This window comes from Mesoplodon bidens (genome assembly GCF_964165515.1).
Source record: "Mesoplodon bidens genome assembly, chromosome: 1".
NCBI classification, from domain to species: domain Eukaryota; kingdom Metazoa; phylum Chordata; class Mammalia; order Artiodactyla; family Ziphiidae; genus Mesoplodon; species Mesoplodon bidens.
The window spans coordinates 225,129,352-225,148,601 of record NC_138176.1 but is presented as its reverse complement, the minus strand read 5'-3'; the positions used below and the strand labels follow the sequence as shown (position 1 = coordinate 225,148,601).

Below are 19,250 nucleotides of genomic sequence, written 5' to 3'. Positions count from 1 at the left end.
CCGGGGCATGAACCCGCGTCCCCTGCATCGGCAGGCGGACTCTCAACCACTGAGCCACCAGGGAAGCCCCTCACAACCTGTTTTTATGCAGAGCATTTGTGCGTATCTAAAGCCAGGCACTCACCCTCCTAAAAGGCCTACACAGCACAGCTTTTCCAAGGGGTGCCTGTGTTGGGGTCACTGAAGCAGGCCCACTAGGGATGGGGGAAGGTCAAAAGTTAGAGACGGAGACTGTGAAAGGGTCAGAGATCCCAACTGGCCACTGGGACCTAGAGCCACTCACTTCACATCTCTGCACCTCAAATTCTTTTTTTTTAGGTCAAGGTGAGTTTATCGTCCAAATAGCATAACCTAACTGCATCCAAAACCATCTGAAATCCATCTTTAAGCTAGTCAGGAAAACAGGTTATTATTTTTAAAAATCACTTAACAGTGAACAGATAGGACCTCTTAAAAGGCAGCTGACTATACCATGTCACCATCATGACCAGTACAATGCTTTTTTCATATTTCCTAAAAAGCTGCTGTGAATACTGATCATACTACTTTAGCATATACTCAAATGCTGGCCAAATACACACCCACACCCACCTCTTACAGAGTACACGGTGAGAGAATAACATTGACTTGATATGGCATCACACTCGTTTTAAAGCAAAAAAAAAAAAAAAAATTAAAATAATAATAAAAGAAAGTCCAAGATGAGAAACTGTAACAGAGGGAGAGATTTGAGTGCACCTCAGATTCTCCATCTATACAATGAAGACAAACTAAAAGATCTGAGGCCACTTCCAGTTTCCACATTCTATGGTTTTAGGTAACTGTCTAGCAAAACCAAAGAGCTATAATTGAGGGACAACTAACTCTCAGTTGTCCTAACATCTTTTGGTTTTAGGTTTAAAGAACCTTAATTACTTGGTCGCCACACTATTTCCTTTTTTTTTAATTTTCTTTTATTTACTTTTTTATACAGCAGGTTCTTATTAGTCATCCATTTTATACCCATCAGTGTATACATGTCAGTCCCAATCTCCCAATTCATCACACACACACCCCACCCGCCTCTGCTTTCCCCCCTTGGCGTCCATACGTTTGTTCACTACATCTGTGTCTCTATTTCTGCCCTGCCACACTATTTCTTAACACCCCACCTTGCAAAAAACATTCCCAATTTGAGGAAAGCTTTGCTTCTTCTCCTGCCTTTGGTCCAGCCCCTTAGAGAGCTTGACCTTCTATGAACAGGTATGAATGGAGCACAGTTGTCTTCTTCACAAGAGTACTATCGAGAAAACAATGAGGGCTTTTTGTGGAGGAGGGGGAACTGCTTCTGAATTCCTGTCTTCTTCAAGGAGCAAACAAAAACGGCGCTCTGGGTCAGAGATTAAACATCACAATGTCGCTGTTTCCATTTTCAGTTCTTTCAGTGTCTCCACCCAAACACAAAATGGTTCCCAGAAACTGGCACAAAGGGGGGAAAAACTGACAGGATATCAAATTCTGCTTACCTTTGACTTAATTTTGCTTAATTCCCTAGTAAGTAAAACCCAGATAGTAGAGAAAAAAAAGCTATCTGCCAAAAACTGTGTCCTGGGATACAGAGTGATGTGAGTGCTAACTCCTGCATACGTTGTCCTGCCTTGGTTTGCTCGCTTTTGTCAGTTCCCTGATTCTCTGGGAAAAGACTATCCCCAAAGCCATGAAAGCATCTAAGTAGGATAAATAGTGGTAAAGAGTTCCTGCCCATGAAAAACAGCTCTCCATTGTCAGACATCTCCTCTTAATTGATCTTAATAAGCTATTTTAAATGAAGGGAAGGAAAAAGCATAGTACTAACACATGGTAATTATCTGTAATTCTCCATTTGTAATGTCACTGAATAGAGAAAATAAGGCAAACGTGGACAGATGCTGACTAGAGCTCTACAATGACATCGAAATTACGGTATTTTGTACAGTGAAGAGGAAAACTAAGCTGCAGTATTTCAAAGGCAGGTTTTCATTCCAAGGACAATACACACCATGGCCTGTGGGGAACTGTGATGAGATGAAATGTCCACAAAGTATGACCCCTGGGAACAGGCAGGGGTTAGAGGTATTTAGCTTTGAGTCCAAACAGCTGATGGGTGTGGCAGAGACTTGTTTAGCTGAGAATATTTAATGTAAGATTCAGTGATTCTGCATCAGCTTTAAACTGAGTGGAAGAGAAATAGACTCCCCAGCTTCCTAGACAGATTTTGGGGCAACTTAAAAGAACTCTAACTTAGCACTCTAGAAGTTATCTAAGGTCAAACATCCTTATTTTACAGATGATCAAAAGAAAACTCAAGAGGAGGTCTCACAGCTGTTAGCCAAGCCCCAGGTGTGGCAGAGGAGAAAGGACGGGGTGGGAGGTCATGGAAGAACCACCACTCTTTATCTTACTGGTAATCTGATCTTCACTCTTGACCAGGAATCAGCATTTCCCTAAACTTCTTCATTTACTTCTGCATCAATAAGTGATCCTTGAGCACTTACCATGTGCCATGGAACTGTGTGTGCTAAATGCTGGGGTTACTCTAATAATTAAGATACACCTAGTGTAGTGAGAACAATTTTATCTAATGTCTCTGCAATAATACAACTTATTAGCATGTTTTAAAAATCCCATGCCTCTTCACTCCAGACTTCCGCATCTGTGGGTGATCTCCTGCAAGTCTGTGCGCATACATGAAGGAATGGGTCTGTACTCAGAGCATTAAGCAGCACCAATTGACCCAGTGGCAACAACAAAAAAGGACAATCTTGGGTTGAGAGCTGAAGATGGACTGGGAAGAAAGATGGGAGACCAGGTTACCAATGGATAACAAAAAAAAGGGGAAATGACCAAGACCCTGGGTAAGGTACCTTCTGGGATGGCCACACGCAGTCCTAGGTCAAGGATCAGAGCAGCCCTGCCTACAGCAACAGCCTGAGGGAGAAATACAAGTGACCTTTGCAGGTGGATCACTGCAAAGCTTAGGTTAGGTTTGCCCTAGGTTGACAATTACCAGCACTCGGAACAACTTGCTTTAGTTTTTTGGGTTTTTTTTTTTTTTTTTTTTTTTTTTTTTTGCGGTACATGGGCCTCTCACCACTGTGGCCTCTCCAGTTGCGGAGCACAGGCTCCGGACACGCAGGCTCAGCGGCCATGGCTCACGGGCCCAGCCGCTCCGCGGCATGTGGGATCTTCCCAGACCGGGGCACGAACCCATGTCCCCTGCATCGGCAGGCGGACTCTCAACCACTGCGCCACCAGGGAAGCCCCCTGCTTTAGTTTTAACAAAGGATGAAAGAACTGGAACTGGAAAAGAGGTGAATCAACTTGATCCTTACTCTAGTTCTCTTGAAAGTTACCGGATTAAAAAGAGAGCATCTCCAATCTATTCTGGAGAAAATAAGTTGGGAAAGAAAAGCTGAAAATAACTACATGAGTGATTTTTAATGGATATAACTTTTCTTTTGGGGTTGACATTTAAGAATTCCACTGAGGGACTTCCCTCATGGTCCAGTGGTAAAGAATCCACCTTACAACGCAGGGGACGTGGGTTTGATCCCTGGTCAGGGAACTAAGATCCCACATGCCACGGAGCAACTAAGCCCATGTGTCACAACTACACAGCCCATGCACCCCGGAGCCTGTGTGCCACAACTAGAAAAGAGAAGCCCGTGCACCCCGCGTGCCACAACTAAGACCCAACACAGCCAAAAATAAATAAAAATAATAATACATAAATCTTAAAAAAAATTCCACTGAAATCATATTATACACTGACCTAAGCCAATTTAGCACTTTAGAAAATGGCCAGTTCTTTTGATAAATATAAGGAACTTCCAGTACGTAGAGGTTACTGAGAGCTTATGTGTTCCCAATCCCAAACTGACTATTCGTCTCAGTCCAAATTCTGCCAACATACATAAGCAAGCAGGCACAAAAACAGACAATCTGATCTGTCCTTTTCCAGAAGAAACTTCTCTTTTTGAAGTCAGGCACTCAGACAAGAACCATGCAGTTCACTCTGAGGTAGATACAATATTCTCAGGACAGGACAAGCACACCTGAGTGTCAGGTGGAGAACAGAGCCCTGCAGGCAGTGAGGACCCGCAGGCCCACCGCCCTGCCAGCCCAGCAGGTTCCCACCCTACATTCACCAGGCGTTCTGGGGCTTTTACCTTTCACTTTATCAGTGAAAAATGTTTTTCAGCATCCTTAAAGTAAAGAAAACCACTCGGACGATATCTGAAGTGTTGGGGCAACCAACTTTCAAGAATGTATTCCTAACAAAGGTGCATCCGATGTTAAACACTCCAAGAGAATGAAAGTTAATACGCATGTACATCACGGCACTGTGTACACTTCCATCTTCCTAAAGTACATTACCATACAGACAATTTGATTGTTTCTACAAAAGGACACTTTCAATCTTTAAGAAAAATCATGTACTGCTATTTTACCGGGCAAATTTCCTCTTATAAACTTAAATTATTGAGGGCTACTAAATCAAATTAAACTTGTGGAAATCCTGCAAATTTGGTTTTGCTCATCATTCCTTCTCCTCCTTCTCTATTAGATAAAATGCATATTAAACCAACTGCTTAATCATGTTAAGTTACTGTTTATATTTTTAGGAGGACACCACAGTCAAAACTTAAGATTTATTCCTAAGTTCTTCACCAAAATTAACATATTTTTGTGTTACTAGCTTGTGTATATAAGTATTATGCTAGAATTTCACTCTGTTTTAGACTTTCACACAGTCAAATTATGTTAACGATATTAAAATCATGATTTTAAATGACATTTTAAAAAAGAATCATGGTGTTCTCCAAGGCTTTGCCATTGTAAATCATTTTGATAATAATAGGAAAACTGCTATTTATTTATATAAAACCACATTATGTTCAACCCTAATCACAACTTTATATTCTCATTTAAGAGATGGGAACACTTTAGCTCAGAAGAGTTAAGTGAATTGGCCCAAATGACAAGATGAAAAAGGACACAAGATTCAAAGCCAGGTCTTCCTGGCTCCAAATCCTAAACTCTTTCCTTTATGATTTGTTACTGCACCCAAGCCCCTGAACAAGGTAACTAAACTATGCACCTCAAAATAACAAAATCACACAAATATGCCACATATCCTATTTCATACCTTTAATCCTCTGAAACTTCCTGGGCTAGTTGGAGAGGAACTGGAGGATTTCGTAGATTTAGGAGTGGAAAGCTGGCTGCTGGGAGTTCCATTAACTGATCATGAGACAACAAAGGAGACAGAGGTCATTAAAACCCAGAACCACCAGATTGTGTAAAAACACTAAGCATATGCCCAGTATAGCTCCAGTGGAGCTTCGATTCATTCAAAGCTCAAAGCAGACGGTAAATCAGCAAAAAGCAAAAATAATGTGTCTTACTGCATTACAGACAAAGTATCAGACAAATAAGCAGTGAAACTAGAATTATTTTCAATAATAGTTTTCCAACAGTGACATAAACAAATATATAAAACGTTATGGAGTTAGAGATGTGAGCAACAACTTGTCCATATACCCTGCCTGCCATCAAGGGTAGAGAAATGCATGGCTGTTATATTTGCAATGGTCTACTCTGAAGGTTGTCCTATAACTACTCCAATATCCAGTGTCTTAGTATACACCAACCTGAATAACCAAGACGTTCTTGTGGCTCTCCCAAATCAATTCCACCATGATTCTAACACATTTTCTAAGTATATCCTTAATGGAAAAAGAAAATTACTGGTCATTTTCCTTGTAATACCTACTTATTTGTTTGAAAGCCAATTTCTTATTATCTAGACTAGTTATTTCTAATTCCTTCCATTTTCTTGTCTTCTCAACTTAATTTCCCCATTATTTAGCAAGTCTTGTTGGTTTTTTGAACACCCTCCTCCAAACTTCCATACACTTCCTACGTTGAAAGCTCAGTTTAGAGACTTGGTAGGGAAGAGTATGGGCACGGCTGTTTCAAGGGGAGGGTCAGTTTGCAGATTTTGTACTATACAATGCTAGTCACACATCTCAGTATAACTCAGGCTTATTCCTAATTATACCAATGGGATCCACTTCTGCTGTAATTTCACAAAACTATTAGTTAACATCTGGTATTCATATATATATATATATATATATATATATATATATTCCTCTTCTAAGGAGTGCTTTAACCCCTTTTATCATTAATCTTCAATGCTTCTGCCCCAAGCAGATGAAAACCGGCATTCGTCTCTATGGAAAGAGAAGCAAAGTCCATTTCCTTTTTAAAAAATCTTTTTAATACAAGGGAGGAGACAACTGTTATTTTAAATGATGCTAATAAATATAAAAAGCAAAATGCAGAGATAAAGGTCCTGAATAGGTGACTCAAAAAAGTAAGCACCAGTCCTTGAACGGAGGCCAAATTCTGGATCTGTAAGTATTTGTGATTAGATGAATCAGTCATGTATGTTTATTGTATTGCTCCTTGTAAAAATTCAGCAAAGATGAAAAAATTTTCCAGTTATTTTTAAATTACCAAACTTGAATTTTTCTAGTTTAAAACCACTCAGTCATAAATCATTATCAGTTATCTAGATTTTCTTAACAAATGTATGTGGGTATTTAGAGCACAAGTACAACACAAGTAACTATACAATTAATTAGAAACTTTTAAGAGGATTCAACAGCCCTGATTATTTTTCAATAAAGTTACACTTCAATTAATGCTCTTTCTTTTAAAAATTCTCCTTAAAGGGAACTGGTGGTAGGAATTCACGTAAAACAGAGATTACCATGAGCAGTGAACTAGTAAGCCTGCTGTGAGCTGGTACTGAGTTTGGCTCCTTTTCCCCTTCATTCCACACAGCAACCTGTTCAGGTCACCAGTTCCTACTCACCAAGGGCTGTTACCTTTCACTGACATTCAGAAACCACTTTGATATCAAAGATTTCCTTGGAACCGTGACAGAAAAGGGATGAAAGAAGAAAAATTGGTTCCTGCACATGGTAAGCCCTGTGGCAGACCAATTTCCCTTAAAACACACCTCCTGCCTAAACATAATTTCTTAACAAAATTCACTGCCAGGGATTGAACTGGTATCAGTAACTACGTGTCCATAGTTACCCTCAAATAACTCCCATCCTAAAGAGACACTAAGCCATATATAGCCCTCTAAGTTTCTGATAGCATTTGAAAGGTTCTAAAAAATCGTCGTCTAGTGAGAAGTTCTTAATGCCATTTATCTGCACATCTCTCCAGTCTCTGGGAGGGTACGTGGGGCCTGGGACAGAGCCACACTGTGCTCTCTCCCCCGACACTGCTGCTACCAACAGGAAGGTGGGCAACGCCCAGCGTCTCCGCAGTGCTCCCTCCTTCACTGCACCCTGGATTTTCTCTCTCCAAATAAGGCTCTTACCCGCCCTTGCCCTCAACTGTAAGGTAAGCAATAAACCTGGGGGCTTTCTTGTGTGTTTGCTCTGAACATTTTTTATCCTGGTGGACTACGACAGATTCACAAGCTAGAAAGCTGAAGTGAGACTTTTTAAGATGCAAATTGTGGTAACTGTTTACCCGCTTGTATCACCCAGATTAATTTCTATGTGTTTATTACATATCATTTAGCTATTTAGATAAATTTAGAGTTTTGTTGAGGAATTTTGTCAGCCAGAAGACTTCACTGATGGGAGCACTTTTGTCCCAAGAGTGAAAAAGTATAATATGACATTTACAAAGTTACTTGCTCTGTTTGAAATTCCAGTGAGTCCTATGGAATGTTCTAAATGGTAACAGGCATACTACACCTAAAGCAGTCCGTAAAATCGAGTTATACTTCTGTGTACTGTGGCATTTAATAATACAAAACTCTCTCTCCATTTTCTATAACTGCAGGGTGTGCTGAACATGCTTTTGAGTTAATCTCTTATAAAGAAGCCATTTGCCCTCTGAAACGCGATTTACATCTCACAACTTTTACTTGTAAGTTAAGATAGACTTTATTAACCCAAACCCAAATATGGACTCAGTTGAAAATCTGGAGCACTGGAATCCTAAGATTTTCTCAAATCAATTTCTAAGCATTCCAAATTCTAGTTAAAAAGATTTACACACTTATTAGACTATATTATGAAGCAGTTGGTCTGCAAGACAAGTATGGCTATGAAACATGTTTTTAGTTCAATATGTTAATTTCCCTCTTTAGACCTCAGGCAGACAAAATTAGATTAATTTTAATACCTGATCCTTGAACCACTCTCCCCACTTTTATTTATATTACTTACATGATAAGCATCTGTAAACCTATCACCAAAACAAAAGCTAAGAACCTGACAAAAGTCTAATTTACCACACGGTAAACTTAGTGAAGTGTATTTATGCAAATTTCATGTTACGTTAGCTTTCCCTGCATGTGAGATACTTTACAGAAAGCACAATATGATTTGAAATAAGCTTAACATCAGAGCAATGCATTCAGTTAAAAATATTCACATCGCTGATATTTTAGAGAGAGGATGTTGCGCCTATTAACCCCAGGGTGGGGAGGAAGGAGAGGAGAGTATAATTGCTTCTGTGGCCAATTTCATATTACCAACAACCCTTAGCCTTTTTCAATAACGGGCTATTCTCCCAAATTAACTAGAAGACACACCCCGTGAAGCGCTGTGTCTCCTCCATCACTGTGTACCGTGACTGCACACAGACAGGCACCTGGCAACCTTCTGAGGATGACTGGCTCTCTAACAAGTAAGGGAGGCGGAAGCATTGTGAAGCGCTTGATAACTGCACAGATGTCCACTGGTAAAAGCCAGATGCATTCATGGAAATGGAGCAAAAGGAAACAGAAATATGGCAAAAGACGAAAACAAAAACCCAGCAGAGCGACAAAGCCATAATAATCATGGCTCACCTGGGGATTTGGCCGTAGAGTAGGCCCTGGAGTAGTGGCCACCCCTCTTTACTGGACACATTCAGTATAAACAAAGGAGACAGTAAGGAGAGTGGTTATTCAGCAGGTCTAAACGTGTACACAAAAAGAAGGGCAAAACCACCCGACCTAGAGAAAGTGGGAAAGGTGCTGAAGAAGCAGCAGAAAAGTAGAACACCCCCCAAATTCGGTATTTTATAAAAAGGTTGATGCTTCAGACAGTTTTTATTAATACTACTTTCACATGTCCTACATTTACCCCATGTAAAATCACAGTTTTTTCACAATCCTTTCCTTAATGGGAAATGATATCAGCAAAATTATAACTACTAGGAGCGAGCCTTACAGAATCAATATATAAAGATTTAGGGGATATTTTAATTCTTTAAAAATGTCAAAAGCTGTCAAAATTATGACAAATCTATAGACTCAAGATCTGAAAGAAACTTAGAGGTAAGTCTGACTCTGAAATAAGCAGCGCTACTTTCTAACAATAATCGTTGCTCCTATTAAATTGCTCGATGATGGAAAAGCCTGTGGAAACTTACCAAGTAAATACATTGCTGTTAGGCGTGTATGTTTATGTTTTAAACCAATAAGATAAGAAAATATCCACAATCTTATAGCACAAAATTAAAAATGCAGCACACAGTGGTCAAAATGTGAAACACTTCTACATAAATACCAGAAGAATCTAGATAAGATTGCTCTTGAGAAAATGTGTCAGAACAACACTAAGGGTTAGGACACTTATTATAACTTTGAGAAACAGACTTAAACTTCTGGATTTAAACATCATGTCATTCTGGAACCTGGCTGCGTACAAGGATGGGAAAGACTACGAATTCATATTAAAGAAAACTGAAGAATGATTTGCTCCTTTTGTGACTATCCATTTCCTTTCCCTTTAACTACCTGAAGCTGGTGATTTGCTGCGTCGAGAAGGCCCAGGGCTCTTGGATCCAGAATACTTAACAGCTGAGGAGCGAGAATAAGATGACTTCAAGACACGGCATTCTAGAAAGGAAGGAAAGTGCTTTAAGTGGATCTGGTTTTAATTCTCACCAAAGGAAGATCACAGATCACATGCGACAGTGGTTTACTGCCTAGAACCATTACCTGATCATCCTTTCTATTAATGCTAAACAATTTTAATATACAGAGCAACTGTCCCAAAAGCACACCTGAGGTTACCTTAAATTAGGCTTCACACCTTGCGACTCATCTCATTGTTCCAGATGGAGTTCTTTTTTTAAAAATCTTTATTAGAGTATAATTGTTTTACAATGGTGTGTTAGTTTCTGCTTTATAACAAAGTGAATCAGTTATACATATACATATGTTCCCATATCCCTTCCCTCTTGCGTCTCCCTCCCTCCCACCCTCCCTATCCCACCCCTCTAGGTGGTCACAAAGCACAGAGCTGATCTCCCTGTGCTATGCGGCTGCTTCCCACTATCTATCTACCTTACCTTTGGTAGTGTACATATGTCCATGCCTCTCTGTCGCTTTGTCACAGCTTACCCTTCCCCCTCCCCATATCCTCAAGTCTATTCTCTAGTAGGTCTGTGTCTTTATTCCTGTCTTACCCCTAGGTTCTTCATGACTTTTTCGTAAATTCCATATATATGTGTTAGCATACGGTATTTGTCTTTCTCTTTCTGACTTACTTCAGTCTGTATGACAGACTCTAGGTCCATCCACCTCATTACAAATAGCTCAATTTCGTTTCTTTTTATGGCTGAGGAATATTCCATTGTGTATATGTGCCACATCTTCTTTTTTTTTTTTTTTTTTTTGTGGTACGCGGGCCTCTCACTGTTGTGGCCTCTCCCGTTGCGGAGCACAGGCTCCAGACGCGCAGGCTCAGCGGCCATGGCTCACAGGCCCAGCCGCTCCGCGGCACGTGGGATCTTCCCAGACCGGGGCACGAACCCGTGTCCCCTGCATCGGCAGGCGGATTCTCAACCACTGCGCCACCAGGGAAGCCCTCCACATCTTCTTTATCCATTCATCCAATGATGGACACTTAGGTTGCTTCCATGTCTTGGCTATTGTAAATAGAGCTGCAATGAACATTTTGGTACATGACCCTTTTTGAATTATGGTTTTCTCAGGGTATATGCCTAGTAGTGGGATTGCTGGGTCATATGGTAGTTCTATTTTTAGTTTTTTAAGGAACCTCCATACTGTTCTCCATAGTGGCTGTACCAATTCACATTCCCACCAGCAGTGTAAGAGTGTTCCCTTTTCTCCACACCCTCTCCAGCATTTATTGTTTCTAGATTTTTTTGATGATGGCCATTCTGACTGGTGTGAGATGATATCTCATTGTAGTTTTGATTTGCATTTCTCTAATGATTAATGATGTTGAGCATCCTTTCATGTGTTTGTTGGCAGTCTGTATATCTTCTTTGGAGAAATGTCTATTTAGGTCTTCTGCCCATTTTTGGATTGGGTTGTTTGTTTTTTTGTTATTGAGCTGCATGAGCTGCTTATAAATTTTGGAGATTAATCCTTTGTCAGTTGCTTCATTTGCAAATATTTTCTCCCATTCTGAGGGTTGTCTTTTGGATTCTGAGGGTTGTCTTTTGGTGGAGTTCTTAATAAATACAGAAATCCTGATGTCCTAACTTGATTCACACATACCCACAGCCTAATCTACATATGTGCAACTTAGTATTATTATTTTGGTCAGTAGCATTGATAGGCAAAGGCTACAACAAAGAGTTCTCTCCAAGTCTCTGATAACCTTAGTTTGAAAGGGTATAGGACTCTAATTTATGAACCCCTTAGTGTCTTATTTTCCATCTGCCCAAAGCATCAAAAATGAGGAAACTAGTTTTAAATAATAACTTTGGTCTTTCCATAAATTGCCAAATAAGTTAGCATGTAGAGGACCAGAACTAATTAAACAGCTTAAATAATCAATTCTAATTTGAACAATTAAGAACCTGGTTTTTGGAGTCATGCAGATTTGGGATGAATCATGGATTTGACTTTGCTAACTGGTGGACCTTGGTTAGGTCTAAGTCTCAGTTTTTTCCCCTATGAAACTGGGATGAAAATAAATCTGCTTCATAGGCTTCTTATAAGGATTCAATTAGATAACATAATGTCTGTAATTCACATTAAAATACTTCAATTTACGCAGAAAGATTAAAATGTGGGTTGGTTTTAATCTATACCCCAGGGGCAATAAATTAACAAGGGAAGTACACTAATCAGGAAAATACACACCAGGGAGGCCGAGTGAGCATCTGAAAGGCTCTAATCAGAACCTTACTCAGAGGGGGACGCAGCAATAGCAGCTTAGTTAATTAGCAGCACGGATGTTAGAAAGCACTCCACTGCTGGAAGGAGTGGTGTGTGGGTTAGTTAGAACTTCCTAAAGGCACTGCTCCTCCCTTATGAGCAGGATGGGTAAATCTAGAAAGCCCATAACCAGAACTTCAGAACTACCCCCAGGGTAGGAGTGTGAGCCAGTCCTGCACCCAGCTCATGAACGGAGGGTTTTGTTCCTTGACTAAGACCAGCTTAGCTGAATTCTATGGATTTTGAACTGATTTTTAATGTAAGGTGTTGTCAGCAGTATAAAAGGACAGAGCTGGGACTCATCAAGATGGCAACACAAGTTAAAGAACTGATGGTTAAAAAAATCTTTGCCTCCTGAACCCTACCAGGACCCTGTGGGGCTCCTGGGCACAGAAGCCTTTCTGTGTTCCCCGTTTCTTTCTTTCCTTCCCTCTCTCCCTCCCTCTCCCCTCCCACTTCCTTCCTTTCTTCCTTCCTTCTTTCTCTTTCTTTCTTTCTTTTTTTCTTTCTTTCTTCTTTCCACCTTTATTGGAGTATAATTGCCTCACAATGGTGTGTTAGCTTCTGCTTTATAACAAAGCGAATCAACCATACATATACATATATCCAGAGATATGTTCCCCATTTCTTGGAGGGAATAGACTCCAGCTTCCACGACTTCCCCTGAGTTCCAAAGGGCAGGTTCAAACAGTTGCTAATCAGGGAAGGGAGGGGATGCGGAGACAAGGGAGGAGCAGCCAAGGAACAACAGTGCAGCCTTGGGGCAGGGTCCTGGTTCCCCCTCAAGGGATACACATAACACTATCTTTGACCTCTTTACAGAATGAAAACCCTCAATAAATGGAAGAAGTCAGCAATCTTCATTCCAGAGAAAACCACCTGAGGCCTGATTAAAGGAACCAGAAAAATTCATCAGAAGACTAGTGAGACCAGATTAAAGGAGTGCAGACCCTGCAGCAACATCCTGATCCTTACCAGCAACCCAGCCCTTGAACCATTGCTATAAAACTCCTCACCAGATCCCCCTGGGTAGGGACACACAGTTTTTCAGGGAAGGAGCCCACTGTGTTCCCCTCTGCCTGGCAAAGAAATAAAGCTCTTCTTTTCTACTTCACCCAAAATTCTGTCTCCGTGATTTGATTCAGCACCAGTGCACAGAGACTGAGTTTTCAGCAAAACTCCTAGTAAATGTACTTGTGGCAGAATTAGGTCTGAGACTTGCTTTCATCATAAAATTTCATGACCTAATGGTGGTGATATAATATTAACATTAACAGCAACAACAGGGATAGCACATCCTGTGTAATGGGCACACTTCCAACTGCTTTACACATATGAACTCATTTAATCCTCGTCGTATTTTATGAAAAAGCCACTTTTATTATCCCCAGTTTGCAGAAGGTTAAGTAGGGATCAAGAGGGAAGAAGTCAGTAGCTTTCACCCACTTCTAATTATTGGAGTTCTTTGGTAGCCAAAACAACAAAAAACTATGAACAATTCAAATAGCTTAGGTAAATTTACAACATACATGTAAAGCCGTGAGTACAATGCCTAGTACATATACAGTAAGTGCTCAATAAATGTTTTATTGCTGTTGTTGCCGCCCAAATTAACTTTACAACCTGGAGCATAATATTATTGAGTTTCAGTGTCTCAGCTTTCAAAATGACTCATATTGACATCAAAGAAATATTATGAAATGAAATTAAGCTACAGTCAAAAAAGATGTAGGGGCTTCCCTGGTGGCGCAGTGGTTGAGAGTCCGCCTGCCGATGCAGGGGACGCAGGTTCGTGCCCCGGTCCGGGAAGATCCCACATGCCACGGAGCGGCTGGGCCCGTAAGCCATGGCCACTGGGCCTGCGCATCCAGAGCCTGTGCTCCGCAATGGGAGAGGCCACAACAGTGAGCGGCCCGCGTACCGCAAAAGATGTAAAATACAGATGATATGTAAATGCATGTTTTTCAGTCAACCCATGAGAACAGGGGAGAGCATAAGCACAGATAACATTGGCAATTCTTTATGGACTTTCCGGTGGCATTACTAATCTAAAGCTGGGCCAGTACAACAGAGTATAAGACAGTACAGAAACCCCCAAGAAATTTGGCATCAGTGGAAAAAAACAATAAGAGTAGATAGATGATCCCCAAGCACAAAGTAGATAAATCGCCCCAAGGTAAGTGACATAGTGTAACAGGAAAGAATTACACAAGGAAGTTTGATACCACAGAATGTATCATCTTGAATTTTAAAAAGTCTATGGCTCGCCATATTTATTTGGTAGTATGTTTCTGTAATTTTGGACTGTCAGAACCACTACAACTGGAAAGGATTTACCACCAGTTTAACTTTTGAAAAGCCAGCTTTCCTCATTCATGAAATTAAAGAGTGGGACTGAATCTCCAACATCCCTCTTCTCTGTGAAATGTTATGTCTGTATGATTTTATCTCATTTAAAGATGAAGTTGACTTTACTATCAGCTAAGATAAACACTAATACAGCAATAGGTTTAAATTTGTTCCAGACAACAGATTAGAACAATATTCCCAGGATCAAAATCATCTGAAATCACTGAGGTTATTGCTAAATAGTTGAAAACTCCATTTTTTGGCTAAAATTAAGAGAAAGGGATTTTCTTATCCCATCAATGAAAATAGCTTTATTTTTCCTGCATATATAAACAATGCATGCTATTTTTTTTTAAGTTGCGAACAGAGCAATGAGATAAAAAGAAACCTGAGATAATCACTATTAACAATTTACTATCCTTTTATGTATCTCTTTATGGAAGATGTATAATGAACTGTTTCAGGTTCAACACTATCCATACATTTAAGGTGGCATAGCCAGGCACCATTCTGGAAGAAGGTAGGACATCCATTTCAGAGGCAAAACAATGCAGTAAAAAGAGATGGAACCAACTTGCTAAAAAATGGAAACTATTTCACTTGAATTAGGTTTTTTTGTTTTTTGCAACTAGGTAAATATCTTCATGTTATTTTCTACTTTCATTAATTCAAAAAGAGTACCACCAATGCCATCTTTCTCCAACACACCAGACCACTTAACATGCACCAAGTGAGAATCCCAAGCCTGCATTTCAGGTTACAAAGACGGTCAATGAATTGCCTTACCACTGTGATCCAGGACAAAGTCATCTTGGGCGTAACGGAATTTTTCAGGTCCACATGCAATAAAAACATCATCATCACCAAAAAAGTCTTGCAGACAAGTAACCTAAAAAAAAAAAAAATCATGTCCAAGAAATAAATTAGCAACATTAGAAGTGAAACAAAAGTCAGCAAAATTAAATATATTTTCTAGCCTCACCTATAATACTGAGTCAGAATGAAAAACTATTTAATAGCACACATTTCCAAGCATTTCACCCTCCACAGAGCACTTCCACACAATGTCTCCTGACTGACCTCAGAACAACAAAACGAGGGGCTCCTAGCTGGCATCAATGTTCTGTTTACAGGTGAAGTCAAGGTCATCCACAGGAGGCTCAGTGATATATTCCAGGTTTCCCATTAACAGGTGGCAAAGCTGGGGCCGACGGAGGTCTCTGCTCCCAGTTTACTGGTCTACCCTTCTTCTCTCCTAGCAACTCCATGTCCCAGCCGTGTCACCTTGGGCATGGCCTCTCTGTACCTTTGGTACATTGCGCCTTAGGTTGTCCTGAGGATTAATATATGAAAACCGCTTGGAATGGGTGCCAGGCATATAGGTACTCAATGTGCTAATACTCACCTTCACCACCACCACCATCATTAAGATCAGAGGAAGACTTGCCATGAAGCTAATGATGGCCCTTCCAAGGCCCTGTACCTAAACGTAGTCTTAATTTCATATTCTTTTTTCACCCCACCCTCCCCAATACTGTATCAGTGTCAGATCCCACAGAACCTGGACCCACCCCAGGGAGCACATTCATCCCTTCATCCCGGTGGTGACAAGAACCATCTTCCAGGACTTTGGATATAAACAGGCTCCAATTTTACCTGGTGTTTTAATGGGATGTATGATAAGATTTCTTTTTAAAAAAAGTACTCCTCTCCCAATAATAATGCAGTTTAAAAAAAAAATCAGTGCTCTAGTACTTGAAAGGATTGAGAACCTCAATAATTCCTTAAGCCTTCCTGATCACTATTTAGCCGTTTATTGAAAAAAAAATCTCAGTCTAGAGTTAGAAAAAAAATGCTCTAGAGAGAAGATAGTGGATTATACACAATAAGTGGAACAGGTGTGGAAACTGCTCCAATCCCTCATCAAGCAAGATGTGGCTTCTGTACTTCACTGAAACTCAGCTCAGGTCACAGTGTGTTTAAGGCGTGTTTTAGTCAGTTTGGGCTGCTATAACAAATTACCATAGACGGGGTGGCTTAAATGACAGAAACTTAGTTCTCACGGTTCTGGAGGCTGGAAGTCTGAGATCAGGGTGCCAGCACGGTTGGGTTCTGGTGAGAACCCTCTTGCTGGTTTCATCACATGGAACGGTGGGGGGGGGGGTGGGGGACAACACAGGAGGAAGGCAGGTCTCTCCTGTCTCTTCTTATAAGGGCACTAATCCCATCATGGGAGCTCCACCCTCAAAACCTCATGCAACCCTACTTACCTCCCAAAGGCCCCACCTCTTAATAGCATCACATTGAAACCAAGCAGGACCCTGTAGGGCTGCTGGGCACAGATGCCTTTCTGTCCCCCATTTTCTTGTTTGTAGGGAACAGACTCCAGCCTCCATGACCTTCTCTGAGTTCCAAAGGGCAGATCTGAACAGATGCTAATCAAGGGAGGAGCAGCCAAAAAACCACCAGAGGCCAGATTAAAGGAACCAGAGAAGCTCATCAAGAAATTACCCGAGATCAGAGTAAAGGAGCGCAGGCCCTGCACACCCTGATCTTATCAGCAGCCCCACCCTTGAACTACTGCTATAAACCTCCACATCAAATCCTCCCAGGTGGGGACACACAGTTTTTAGGGGCAGGACCCCACCGTGTCCCCCTTTGCCTGGCAAAGCAATAAAGCTATTCTTTTCTACTTCACCCAAAACTCTGTCTCTGAGATTTGATTCGGGGCCGGTGTACAGAGGCCGAGCTTTCGGCATCAACACTGGGGGTTAGGGGCCCAAGATATGAATTTTGGGGAGACACAAACATGCAGTTCATAATAGAAGGATAACATTTTTCACCATCCCTGTGAAAAGTGTTTCTCTTCATCTCAGGTGGCAATCACACGTTCATCCTTGCTGGGATCCTGGGAGTCATCCTTTCCTCCCTTCTTCACCAATCCCTCACGTCATTTTTCCTTCCTACACGGCTTCCAAATATTTCTATCCCTACTCCTTGGTTCAGCTCTCACTTTCTCTTGCCTGGGCGCCTGCCACTGTCTAGTAACAGGCTTTCTAACTCCAGTCTTTACTGCTCCCCCCGCTCCAGTCATCACTGTTCTCACAGGTGTGGAAATAAATGAAGACCATGTGGGCACATGCAGTCTCTTAAGGTGCCAGGGTGCCCACACCACTCACAGTGCTCACCGACCTCCTTCCTTGACAAGATAATGCTCCTTCACAGGGCACACAAGACTGACCCTGCCTGAGCCTCCAACCTCGTCTTTGCCATTTCGTCTGCACACCTGTTCCTCAGCCACATCATGACTTCTCTGGGTTCCTTACCTGTATGGTGCTGGTGTTTCTTTTTTGTTAAACAGCTTATTGAAACATAATTCACAAACCATACAATTCACTCATGTAAAGCACAGAATTCAATGGGTTTTGGTATATTCAGAGTTCTGCAACCATCACTACAATCTATTTGAGAATATTTTCATCATCTAAAAAGAAACCCCCAGGCCCATTACCATTCACTCCTCATGCCCCCATCTCCTCATTCCTAAGCACCCATAATCTACTTTCTGATTCTATGGATTTGCCTATTCTGGATATTTTATATAAATCAAATCATACAATATGTAGCATTCTGCAACTGGCTTCTTTCACTTAGCATGTTTTTAAGGTTCATACGTGTTGTAGCACATATTAGGACTTCATTCCTTTCTGTGGCTGAGTAATATTCGGTTGTATGGATATATATACCCCATCTTGTTTATGCATTCATCAGTTAATGGACATTTGAGTAATTTCTACTTCAGTGCTGGTTCTTACTACTCTATTTTCCCCCATGCTGTTTCTCAGCCTGAAGTGGTCTTTCTGACCACTCTTTGGTGCCGTGACCTCCAGGTAGGCAATGATATTTCTGATTCATCATTCCCTAGGGTCTAGGAGAATTCTGGCTTTGGTGGATGCTTAATACATGTCTGTTGAATGAACTGTGGCTTGGTATGGAGCTGCTCCTGTTGGAATTGAGTTCTCAGACACAGAGTAACTTCTCTGGGGTGAGTGGTGTCACAGATGCAATCTCCACTGCCATCTCCACCACCATCACTTAATGCAAGACTTACAGAATTTAGGCATCACTTAACCTCTCAGAATTGTCTCTCTGTGCTGCATATGTGTGACCTCATTAATCCCTACATCATCCCTGAGGTTGATACTATTATCACTCCTCATTTACAAACAAGAAAACAACCTGCCCCCACACAGGTCATGAACACAAGCACAGGAATTTAGACACAGGTCCTCCACATCTATATCTCTGCTTTAAACTTAACACCATGGTGTCATGTACACACGGCTATATTTAAAATGGATAATCAAAAAGGACCTACTGTATAGCACAGGGAACTCTGCTCAATATTATGCAACTAAATGAGAAAATAATTTGAAAAAGAATAGATACATGTATAACGACGACTTTGCTGTACACCTGAAACTATCAGAACATTGTTAATCAACTATAGTCCAATATAAGATAAAAAGTTAAAATAAATAAATAAATAAACTTAACACCATGGTGCCTCCCCTTATGTGGAATCCCAGAGTTCATCTTTCTACTTTTATCTCTTTTTTTTTTTTTTGCCAAGCTGCACAGCATGCAGGATCTAACC

General features: G+C 40.9%; 1 protein-coding gene across 9 annotated transcripts in view; it reads right to left on the bottom strand.

The window, feature by feature from the left end:
* DCLK2 (doublecortin like kinase 2) overlaps positions 1-19,250 on the bottom strand; it is a 161,981-nt gene that overhangs the window by 54,121 nt on the left and 88,610 nt on the right. For 6 of the 9 annotated variants that reach the window (XR_014016495.1, XM_081242378.1, XM_081242373.1 and 3 more), the window contains exons 3-6: positions 15,380-15,482; positions 9,845-9,946; positions 8,912-8,962; positions 5,168-5,262 (exon numbers count right to left, since the gene is read on the bottom strand). Coding sequence is in view for 8 of the 9 variants with exons in the window: in XM_081242378.1 (XP_081098504.1) it covers positions 5,168-5,262; positions 8,912-8,962; positions 9,845-9,946; positions 15,380-15,482 (351 nt within the window). In the remaining variant the exon portion in view is untranslated. The remainder of the gene's footprint in view (positions 1-5,167; positions 5,263-8,911; positions 8,963-9,844; positions 9,947-15,379; positions 15,483-19,250) is intronic. The other 3 variants (XM_081242375.1, XM_081242376.1, XM_081242380.1) reach the window with 1 other exon arrangement.